This window comes from Typopeltis vanoorti, chromosome 20, assembly GCF_054136105.1.
Source record: "Typopeltis vanoorti isolate ZY-2024b chromosome 20, IOZ_Tvanoo_1.0, whole genome shotgun sequence".
Classification (NCBI taxonomy): Eukaryota; Metazoa; Arthropoda; class Arachnida; order Uropygi; family Thelyphonidae; genus Typopeltis; species Typopeltis vanoorti.
In genome coordinates, this window is record NC_143568.1 from 55,206,324 (window position 1) to 55,219,321 (window position 12,998).

Consider the following 12,998-nt stretch of genomic DNA (forward strand, 5'->3'; position numbering starts at 1 on the left):
GAACTTTCTTTAAATGGTTACCCAAAAAGACTCTATAACAAGATTCTCTTTACTGATATACCACAGCAACAACGTGATGACGTCCAATACATCAGTACAATTATGATTCCTTTTGTCAGCAACCTTTCCAAAAAATTAGCTAACCTTTTAAAACCACATAAGATCAGAGTGGCATTCAAACCAATCAACACTATTCGGAAATTTTTAAGATCACCGAAAGATCCTCACCCATTCTACAAGTACTCTGGAGTATATAATATACCTTGCTCATGTGGTATTAGTTACGTAGGTCAGACCTCTAGAAGCTTTGAAACGAGAAAGAAAGAACACGTAGGATATGTCAGAAATAACAGACAAGACATTTCAGGCCTTTCATGCCACTTTGCCTCTACTAACCATCATATTGAGTGGGATAAGAGCCTTATACCATACATAGAAGATAACTACCATTCAAGAATCTTTAAAGAAGCAGCTACAGTCGCCCGTAAAACTGAAAACCTAAATAAGAATCAAGGTCTAATTTAACAGAAATTTGGAAAACTTTTATCAGATCATTAAACATCAAAGAAATGAACTTTTATAACAATTACGTAATGAGCCATAACGAATAAATCACGTTAACGAGACACGCACATTGTCACGCACAATACCAATTTTTTGTATGAATTAGAATTATCAGTTATAACCTAGTCTGTAACCTTCATTTTAGCTTACTAGTTTGTATTCCCTGAGGATGCCAATAGAAAAAGATTGGTGAAACATGTAGGAGGATAAAATAAAGCTACTTGACAAAGATTATAAAAAAAAGTGTAATAGTCTTATGAATAATTGTCAAGAAAAAATTCAACATACTGAAGGGTTTTTTGGTACAGAATGATTCTATTACAGATTTTTTGTTTTCAATCCTTGCATTTAATTTTTACTAATTAGTCCTAAATTTCATCCTAGCTTACAATTATTCTCATGAATTTTCTTCCCTAATATTTTACAGAATATCTAATTTGTTATTTTTTAAGTTTCTAAAATAGGTTCAAATCTAAATGCTTAATATTTCATCTATACATATTACTCTAGTTTAACATGAAATTTTCTTTCATCTTATGACTTTTATTGAAATAAATTATTTTTTATTCACAGAGATCTTATATTTGATCAATAAATATTCTAAATTAAAGATACCAAGAAATTATATACTTGGTTTAATCCATTATCCAAGTGTAAGCAAACAAAGTTTGCGCCTGAAGTATCTTTCAGGACCGGAGCAACTCGTGATAAAGGTGGTATGACTTCACATCACTTGCCTTAGTATCCCATAATGCAAAGCACATCTCCTTGCAGACATGTATAATGCTATGCATTATGGGAAGGGTCACTACCCAGACCAGTTTCAACCTTTATTGAAGTCTCATCAATGGGAACCAAACCTGGAGGTGAGATACCAAGGTCGAAGTAATGCAGAAGTCATATTTTCCTATATGAGTTGCCAAAATGTGTCACACCTTATCAGTGCCGGATTTACGTATAAGCTAAAAAAGCTACAGCTTAGGGCCTCGCAATCTGCCGGGGCCTCAAATAAAAAAACAAAAAGACCAGCTGATGTAATTTAAAACAGTAGAAGGCCTCTGGGTTTTGTATAGCTTAGGGCCTCAGCAAGTCTAAATCCGGCCCTGCACCTTATTATTAAAACACTCTGGATTAGAGATCTCACCTCTGGGTCTGGCCCCCACTGATGAGACCTCAATGAAGGTCGAAACCAGTCTGGGTAATCATCCCTTCCCATAATGCATAGCATTATACATGTCTGCAAGGAGATGTGCTTTGCATTATGGGATACTAAGGCAAGTGATGTGTAGTCATACCACCTTTATCACCAGTTGCCCCAGTCCTGAAAGATACTTTAGGCGCAAACTTTGTTTGCTTACACTTGGATAATGGATTAAACCAAGTATATAATTTCTTGGTATCTTTAATTTATAATATAACCAAGTGAAAAACTTTCAACAATAAATATTCTTTTATTCTGACAAGAAATCATCCAGCCACTGTATTTCAATAAGTTACTTTTATAATAATTTCTTAACAGAACCATTTGCTTCTCGTAGATAGGCTTATACGTTGGTTATGCATTTCTAAATAACTTAGGGAATTGAAACAACGTAGATCCGAATATAAATTAAATAATACTTTAATAGATATCTCCAATATTTCGGCAATGTCTCATTGCCATTTTCTATAGGAACTTACAAAAGGCAGGAGCACAACAAGCTCTAACAATATAGTAACTGGAAATGAAGATATGAAGCTATCTTTCTCCTAGAAGTCCTGATGGTGCCCTCTGGTGGGCTAAGTAGGCATTCTTGGCCGTTGGGCTGAAGGTCTGCTGATGTATGCCTCCCAAATCTGGGGCAGTCGCATACAACCAAATTTGTTGGGGTTTGGAGAGTTTCTTAGGGCAGAGGCTGATTCCACAAATAATCTTTCGAATTTATATTTGCTCCGGTGTATTATTTTTGCTTTCTTCCACCGTATTCTGTGGCGAGTATCCAGAGCATGGTCTGCAAGACCAGAATGGCTATATTTGTAAAACCGGATGTAGTCCTTGTGTTCAGAAATTCTGATATTCGCTGTCCTGCCTGTTTGGCCAAAGTACGACAGTTTACAACTGCAAGGGACCTGGTATACACCAGGTAGGTCTAGGGGAAGTGGTTGGTCTTTGGTAGAGCGGATAAGCCTATCTACGAGAATCAACATCATCCACGGAGATACTATCGCACGGAAGGCTCGCCAATATGGTAAAATGAAGATGAAGCTGTCAAGACAATTAAATTGTCTGATGTTCCTGAAACGCTGCCGGGATAACAAGGTAATCCCGAACTGTGTGAAATTGAAGCACCGTTTTGTTTCACAAAAAGCGCTCCGTATATACAACCGCGCTAGCTACGCGTTACTACGCGAACAAATCACCGCCACGCGGTTAGGCTTAGCCAAAATTAACGAAGCTATTCGTACCCTCGAAGAGGAACTGTCGTGCACTTTGAATCAAGAACTGTGGACAATTTTACATGACGTCTCGTGTACCTCCGCAGACAAAGAGTTTGAAAAAATACGAAGCCGACAGATGAAGAAATTCGATAAATTAATAATAAAAAAGAATTCCACCGTCAATCCAGAACTTGCTACCAACACCGTAATCAACCTTTCTTCAGTCACCCTGAAGCCTGAAGCTCTCAACGTGCTTTCACGTGGCCACAATTTCGCTATTGCTCCCAAAAAAATACCAAGTGAGGATATAATGATCCAGATTGAAAGAGGAATCCGCCACCTTCCACATCAAATCGCCAACAGTGTAAGACTGGATGTAGCTTGTGTCCTTTCCATAGCAAAACCACCCAAAACCAATATATCCAACAAGGAATTTGAAGCCCTACAGGAATTGAGAAATAATAAAGAAATAGTTATCACCAAAGCAGATAAAGGAAATGCAACTGTAGTACTTAACCAAAAGGACTACAAATGTAAGCTGAATGCTCTCCTATTAGATCGGGCTACTTACCTCCCTATCAATTACAATCCCACCAACTCACAAATTAGAAAACTTCACAGCCTCCTTAAGAAAGTTACTTCTTGGCCTGTAGAAGTTACCAACAGATTAAAACCGTTTAACTCTATACCCCCCCGTATTTACGGACTCCCAAAAATACATAAAGAAAATGTGCCATTACGTCCCATAGTGGATGGCATTGATTCCCCCACATACAAACTAGCTAAATATTTAGCCAAAGAGCTCACACACTATACTGGCAACACACCATCACACATAAAAAAACTCAGCCCACTTCAAAGCCAGCATAGAAAACCTTACACTCCAACATAATGACATAATGGTCAGCTTCGACGTCTCCTCCTTATTCACCAATGTCCCACTCAAGGAAACTTTAGAGCTAATCCAAGCTAAATTTTCTCCCGATATCTCAGCCCTGTTTCAGTTCACAATGAACTCAGGCTATTTCGTTTGGCAGGGAAAATTCTACAAACAAATAGAGGGGACAGCCATGGGCTCACCACTCTCCCCACCCTTAGCCAATTTCTTTATGGAGACCTTTGAGGAAAAAGCCTTAGCCTCTGCCCCACAAAAACCAACCATATGGCTTCGCTACGTTGATGATGTGTTCGCTATTTGGCCACATGGCTCTGAAACACTCCTCTCCTTCCTCACACACTTAAACAACCAACACGCCAGAATCAAGTTCACCCTGGAAAAAGAGGAAAACAACTGCCTCCCCTTCCTAGACACACTAGTCACCCGCCAGCCTGATGGAACTTTGGTTTTCTCAGTTTACAGAAAAACCCACCCATACAGGCAGATACATCCACCAACAATCTCACCACCCCCCCTCACAACAATATGGAGTGGTAAAAACACTATACAACAGGGCTAAACTAATCTGTTCTAACGACATAGCCCTTAACACTGAACTAAATCACATCTTAAACACTTTCTCAGCCAATGGCTACCCCCCCCCCCAAAAAAAAAATCCAAAAAATATTAAAACCTACAAACCACAGCCCCCCTCCTCCCCCCCTCCACAAAAAAGATTACTCTAAATCCATCATCATTCCCTACATTCGAGGTACCTCGGAAAAAATTACCAAAATTCTAAAAAAAACATGACCTCACCTCCTGTTACAGGCCTTACAGAAAATTGGCATCCCTTATCCGCTCTACCAAAGACCAACCACTTCCCCTAGACCTACCTGGTGTATACCAGGTCCCTTGCAGTTGTAAACTGTCGTACTTTGGCCAAACAGGCAGGACAGCGAATATCAGAATTTCTGAACACAAGGACTACATCCGGTTTTACAAATATAGCCATTCTGGTCTTGCAGACCATGCTCTGGATACTCGCCACAGAATACGGTGGAAGAAAGCAAAAATAATACACCGGAGCAAATATAAATTCGAAAGATTATTTGTGGAATCAGCCTCTGCCCTAAGAAACTCTCCAAACCTCAACAAATTTGGTTGTATGCGACTGCCCCAGATTTGGGAGGCATACATCAGCAGACCTTCAGCCCAACGGCCAAGAATGCCTACTTAGCCCACCAGAGGGCACCATCAGGACTTCTAGGAGAAAGATAGCTTCATATCTTCATTTCCAGTTACTATATTGTTAGAGCTTGTTGTGCTCCTGCCTTTTGTAAGTTCCTATAGAAAATGGCAATGAGACATTGCCGAAATATTGGAGATATCTATTAAAGTATTATTTAATTTATATTCGGATCTACGTTGTTTCAATTCCCTAAGTTATTTAGAAAAGTACCATTTGCTGATTTTGGTTCTGTCTTGCTATGTGTTTTAACTTTTTATCATCATTCATTTTCAGGTTATTTCATTTTTTATTCAAAACATTCAGAACTAAACTAAGTGGTAGTTTATAGGCATCTTTCAAAATTAAGCTTTGCTAATGTATTTAAGTAAGATAAAGAGAAATAATTTGGAATTTCTTACCATTGTGTGTTTCAAATGTTTATTTTATTTTACAGAGAAAAGGATGGCATATGGGCTGCTTTGGCCTGGCTGTCTATTCTTGCTAAGCGAAAGCAAACTGTTGAAGATATCTTGTTGGATCACTGGAGTACCTATGGCCGTAATTTCTTTACAAGGTAGTTCTAACTCTTATTTTTTGTCGAAATCAGCTTAGAAATTTGGAATAAGATTTTATTCTAATAAAATGTACCAAACTCTTAATTCTATTAACTGATATGTTGAATGGGAAAATCATATGACAATAGAGCTGAAATTTTGTTTTAATCTCATTGATATTTATGGAATTAAAACTTGTATACCCTCTGCTTTGTCATAGTGTGTGTGTGGGGGGCATGCATATCTCTATGATCCTACAAGAAATACTAGCAGTAGCATTGCAACCAGCAGAGCCATCCTATCTGGATAGGTGAAGGCATAGAAATCGGATAAAAACACTCACTCTCAGCATCTAGATTGCTTGAACATAGAGCCAACAACCCCATGTCACCAAAAAACCTACTGGCCACAAACAAAGTATCAAGTAGTCTTCATTGGATGAACTTAAATCAACCTGAGCTTTGTAATAATAGATTCCAAATATTATTATTACTATCTGAGATTAGGCTATCTCACTGGCCCAGATAATTGTGAATGTGGGACAACCCAGTCCATGGAACACTTTCTTTCTTGTCCCTTTCTTCCATCATCTTGCATAAAAGAGGACCTTATATCCTGCACAGAAAGAGCAGCTGATTGTGCAAGATACTGAAGGAACATTGACCATATTTATTGTATATAAGTTATGTATAGTTTCCTTTTTTTCAAATTTAATTATTATTCCCTGTATAATTCACCTAACAAATTTAAGCTGTTCTCATTTGTAATGTATTCTAATTTGTTGTAAATAATGTTGTACCACTTGTGTTTGGATACAAAATAAATAACTATCTGAGACCTCCAGCAAGTTGAGGATTCATTGATAGAGCCAATAAATTACCCAAAACAGCTGCCATACCTTCCCTTAAATTCATTCACACTAGATGCACTCACTACCTCTAAAGCAAACTATTCCACTCACTGCTCTGTGAGAAAAAACCTAGCTCTTACCTCTTTCTTGACTGCAAACATTAGCTTCCATGGATTCTCCCAATGTTCTCTCGCAACCTTCCATATAACAAAAAATTTCATTCGCCTATATCCTATAACTAACCTCCATTCAGAAGTTTATAGACCTCTATCATATCACACATCTTTCTCCTGTTAACTAGATTCTATAACCCACATACCTGCTATCTGTCCTAATCTAAATCCTATAATCTGGATATAATCTTTGTAACTCTTCTTTTCAAACTTTCCATGGCTTCTTTATTCCCTTAGAACCTGGGACACCAAATCTGCACACAATAATCCAGGTGCGATCTTATAAAGGCCTTATAAAGACACAAAATGACATCCATATCCTTACATGTCAAGGTTTGCTTCAACATCGCAATTATCCACTCATTTGTATTTGCAACTTTTCCTATATGACCTCTTCATCAAATTCCTGCCATGTATCCTCAAGGAGTGTATAGGATATGATAGTACTACATGAAAGATTTACATCATTACTAACTTCCTATCTACAATTTTCCTCCAAATCAGTTTGTTACCTGTGAAGACTCCAACATTATCAGATCGTATATTTCTATCTTCTAAGACACTTTTTACCATATCAATCCACCTACATCTTGGTCTGGGTCTTTTTCCTGCCAACCTGGCAGAGAACATTTATTTTGCTAATCTTTCCTCTCCCATTCTGTTTAGGTGACCATACCACCTGAGACTAGCTCTGCTAATGCATTCATGGATGCTGACAATGTCAGGTTCTTTCCTAATATCCTCATTTTTAATATGATATTGCTATTGATGCCATCTCTATTTATGCCCCTAATCTTTCTCAGGACTCTCATATCTGCAGTCTCTAGTCTTTTGTCAAGTGTTTAATTCTGACCCAGCTCTCAGATCGATAAGTTAAAATTAGTTTGAACACTGTCTCTTGTATATAGCTAGTATATTGTTTTCACTAGTTTCTCTCTTATTCCATATAAATTTATTCAATTGACATATCATAGGAATTTTCATATCTATCATAGGAATTGAATAAATTTATATGGAATAAGAGAGAAATTAGATTTTTGTTGATACTGTTGCCAATTGACAACAGAATCAACAAAGCGTTGTTGATTCTGTTGTCTATTTTCATATTTAATTTACCATCTTCACTAAAAATCGTGCCTAAGTAGCTGAAATGTTTTACTTATTCAATGGGTTCTCCATTCACAATGCAGTTGATATTTTCAGTGCTTCTGGCTATTTTCATTTTCTTTGTCTTCTTATTGCTGACCTTCATACTATATCTACGAGGGTGGTCTGAAAAGTTCTTGGCCTAACATTGAAAAAACAAATATAATTTCAGAATTATTTTTATTTTTCAACATAATTTACCTTAAGACATTTATTCCAGCGATGCTCCAGTGCCATTATCCTGTCCCTGTAGTGGTTCTCAGTAAGATCTGCAAATACCCCTCTACAGCAGCTGCAATTGCCTCTTGATTCAAAGAAAAACGCTGACCAACGAGGAAGAGATAGAAGTCAGAGGGAGCCAAATCTGGGGAATAGGGTGGATGTTCCAACAATTCATAGTGCAGAGCCCTTAATTTTCCCATTGCAAAACACCTTTGAAGGCAGGTGCATTGTCCTGATGAAAGATGATTTTTTTTCTTCTGCAAACCAGGTCTTTTCTCACGAATTTTTTTGTCTAGTTTGGTTAAAAGATCGGAATAATATTCCCCTTTTACAGTTTTCAAGATAATTAATAAACAAAATTCCTTTAGCATCCCAAAACACCGATGCTATGACCTTTCCTGCTGATGGAACCGACTTTATCTTCTTTGCCGCTGAAAACCGGCTTCTGTCTGCTGTTTTGACTGCTGTTTGAATTCTGGTGTATAATGGTGAATCCATGTTTCATCCATAATAATAAATTGATGCACAAAATCAGTTTTATTGTTGTTAAAACACTCCAGGCACTGTTCAGAGATTTTCATGCGAGTGCGTTTTTGATCTGCTGTGAGCAAGCGCAGCACCTATCTTGCGCAAAACTTTTTAATTTGCAATTCTTCATGCAAAATACATCCTACACATTCTTTTGAAATGCCTCTAGTCCCAGCAATTTCACGCATTTTGATTTTAATTGCCAGTCATCCAATACCATATCGTGCACTTGATCAATGATTTCTGGTGTTGTTACACTTTTTGGACGTCCTTCATGTGGATCATCTTCGAGGCTGGTATGGCCATGTTTAAACTCGCAGTCCATTTCTTAATTGTCAAAAATGAAGCCCATAATCTTCTATGAACTTTGAATGAATTTCTTTTGCCGTTAAACCTTCTTTTACAAAGAATTTTATAACTGTGTGATACTCAATTTTATCCATTTCAAGGGATACAGACAGCTGTATAAAACAAACTACTTGATAGAATGACTTGCAATTTCACATGGATGTTTATGAGAAATGTACCAACTTTGAAAAAAAAAAAATCATGCTGATAGTGTTGCCATCTATGGTCAAGGCAGAGAACTTTTCAGACCACCCTAGCAATTTAGTCATGGAATCTTGCAGACTTCTAGCGGATTTATTTAGAAGTATAAACTGCATAAAGCAAAGAGCTGAGATTAACATCTCCAATTTTGATATCATGTGTGACCTTTGTGACTATGTGTGCTATGTGACCTTTGACTTTCATATTCCTATCCACCATTACACCAAGATTGTTATCCTCATCAGTTTCTTGTAACATAATCCCTCTAATTTAATATGCTGCTGGAAATCTGATCATGCCAAAGTGCATCACTTTACACTTACTAACATTAAGCTGACAGCAAATTTCCATCCTGTTCAAATCATTTTGTAAGTACTAGATATTTAGTTGCATCCCTGATTGTCCTGCCTATCTTTGCATCATCGGCAAACAATTGCACATCTCCTGTTAGACCCGTCCTAACATCATTAATATATAGAATGAACAACAATGGCTCAAAGACTGAACCATGAAGTATATCACTGGTCACCTTAAATTTGGCAGATTCACATGCACCATATACCACTTTTTGATATCTATCTGTCAACCATCCACCGATCCAAGTCAAGAGTTTATATTCCAATCCCATATTCTCTATTTCATGCGACAGCCTTTCATGTGGTATCCTATATAATTGTTATAATAGAATTGTGGAATTTGAGAATTTTGTAGAGAGCCAGAGCATTTCAAGAACTTACCCTTGGATTAAATATGTATTGGATGTATTAGTAATACAAGAGATGAGATAGATAGGGATAGGTAAGTAGAAGAAAGCCAATCTTTTACTACTATATGGTACAAACAACTTGGATCAGTTTTCATTATTAAGAATTTATGATTGAATTTAAAGCTTTTAAAGAAAGCTTAAGCATGCTAAGATTACAACTAGAATGATTCAAGATAACTTATTAACATGCCCCCACAAAAGTTGCAGAAGAGGAAATAAAAAGATTTATTTTGTGAAAAATTGGAACTAATCCTCAAAAAAAGTTAAGTATTCTGTTTAGAGATTTCACTGCAAAAATTAGAAAGTAAGAAATATTTTTAAAAAATTATTGGAAGCCAAAACCTTCATGAAGAAACAAATATTAATGGAGAAAGATTGATTAATTTGGCTGCATCTAGAAATGTAATGATAAGCAGCACTATGTTTATGAGGATGTGGCAGAGTGCCCTCCTGTGATGAGTCCTTGGAGGTGTCACACATAATAATTTCAAAGAAATAGTTCCACAGTTAATTTTTATACTAAGAGAAATAAATAATAGAGAAAAAATGGTAATATAATTAGCATGTCCATATCTTATTTAGAGATTTTAGAAAAGCGTATGATATCATTCATAGAGAATGCCTTTGGGAGTATTAAATGAATTTGGAATACCTCATGAGATAAATGTGAACATTTTCACTACTGACAGCCAAAGCACAGTATTGGTTAATGGAATTAGATCTGAACCTTTTCATCTGCCTAGTTGGGGAAAATGCTGAAATAACATTCAGAAAACTCAAAATTTCTTCTGAAACATTTGGATTACAAATCAGTCAATTAGGATAAATCTGAATATTTAGAAGTTTGTAGAACAACAACCTAATATAAATGTAGTTTTCCATAACCTTAAATCTAAAAATGCCACTTTCTTCAAACATCTTGTAACATTGATTATTAAGATAATAAAATTGTTACAGAAATAAAGCTAGAATTCTCATCTCCAGATCTTATCATTCCCTACATCATTTATTATCATCCACAATTCTTTTGAGCAGAGTTAGCATAAAAATATACAATACAATCATTAGATCTATTATTTCATATGAAGCAGAAATCTGAAGCATAAATGACTAAGATGCAAAATCTTTGCAGACCTTTGAAATACAAATCCTTAGTCTTTGGACATGTAAGAAATAGCATTGAGGTGAACGGAGAAGACATGCCATGTCTTCTCCATTCACCTCATTTCATCTACTAATTGATGAAATCAAAGTTTTGCAGATAGAGATGGCTTGGACAGGTGGAACAAATGGGTGAGGAGAGAATGGCTAAACAAACATTCAGAATGAGGTCTACTGGAAAGCAACCTAGAGGAAGACTACGACAACACTAACATGCTAAAAGACTTAGCTGAGATGGATATCCTGGAAGAACTCCAGATAGAAAAGAGTAGGAGAAGTGTATATACAACTGATATCACTTACACACTATGCTCAGAATGTCTGCTGATGTCTTCATATATTCTGTTTTATAGCATAATTTAAAATGTGCCTTTCAAACACTCTACAGATGAGAAAAAGTGGCACATGTAAAATGAAATTGATTTGTCATTATTAAAAATTCAGAATTAAAGATCAAACATATGATCACGGTCACAACACTATAAGCTAAATCTGCTGGTTTTTGGTTTCAAAAGTTGTTGGTTTCAAATGAACATTTTCAGAACACTTGTCAGAAGCATAAAGCACTAGCTGTCAAGTATACAAAGTAGTTCATCTGACATCAGAATTATAATGGAAACAAACAAAAAACTGAAGTTGCAACATGCACCCCTCTGGGAATAGAAATAGCTTGCTAATGGGCTGAAGAAATTATAGTTTTGACTAACTTAATGTACCTGAAATTGTTGAGATTATGATACTACTTCTACTGCCTATTCCAAGAATAGCCTTTTGGAATTGTAAAAGTTTTTGTATAGGATAGCTGTTTTCATCATCTGACTTGAAATGAGAGTTGTCTAGCACATCAGCTTGCACATTTCTTCATGTTCCTTGGACAGGTGTTAATCATTCTTACTCTGTGTTCAAAATAAGCCAACATCGCATCACACTTCAACCTTTGGTAACACCTGGAGTGTTTGAGTTTGTCTTCAGGTAAAGATTGATATTTTGATTGATACCAGAAATTTATTATTATTATATAACGCCTCCAGGGAGTCCAAAGACTATCGAGGGAGGGCACCTACTCAACCATTCTCCGTCTCCACCAACTGCAACTACCTTCATCATCTTTACCAATGCCATCTACTGCCAACCATCATCACTAGTCTTTTCACAGACAATCACAAACATCCATGCCCACGGCGGGATTCGAACCCGCAGCCTTTTAGCTGGAGAGCGGATACGCTAACCAGGCTGGCATTATTTACATAAAATCTTACACCTGGAGTGTTTGAGTTTGTCTTCAGGTAAAAATTGCTATTTTGATTGATACCAGAAATTTAACTGGTATTATTTACATAAAATCTTAACTGTATTTTCATAGGATCAGACAGAAAAAGACAATCTTATAGCTATTCAAAATCAGAAAGGTCATTTTTGGAGTAGGCATAAATGAAGCAGCAATAAACTACTTTCTCTAATCTAAATAAGCATGGCTGCATTAAGAATTATCCAAATTTGTTAAGGTAATTGTGAAATCATCTTCACTTTACTGTACAAGACTATATGCATTTCTAGCTAAATTTGCTCACTAGATCTTTAATTCTCTCCCCCACCCCCAAAAAACGTGGTTTGAATTTTTCAGCTGTATGCCTGGTTGTTAATGTTCAACTTTATCAGAAGTAGATCATTTGCACACACATTCTTTCCAGCTTTCATCATGCTCATGTATAGGGCAATAAGTTTTAAAAGAGGTATACCGTGAGTAGACATATCGATACAAAATTAATAACGGAAAAAACTCGCGTACAAAGATTATTTAATAGTATAATTTTAAACTGTGTGTCACAGGCATCTTCAGTACATTAAGCTCAAAATAAACAATAACTGAATTAAAAAAAAAAAAAAAATCAATACAATAAAAAGTTGGGAAAGATTAGCTGATTTGTAAAGGGGATAGACGTAAGCCGTCGTATCTGT

General features: G+C 36.3%; 1 protein-coding gene across 1 annotated transcript in view; it reads left to right on the top strand.

Annotated features, from left to right (window-relative positions):
- Pgm1 (phosphoglucose mutase 1) overlaps nt 1-12,998 on the top strand; it is a 359,120-nt gene that overhangs the window by 290,305 nt on the left and 55,817 nt on the right. The window contains exon 7 of the mRNA XM_090410682.1: nt 5,545-5,664. Coding sequence (XP_090266808.1) covers nt 5,545-5,664 — 120 coding nt within the window. The remainder of the gene's footprint in view (nt 1-5,544; nt 5,665-12,998) is intronic.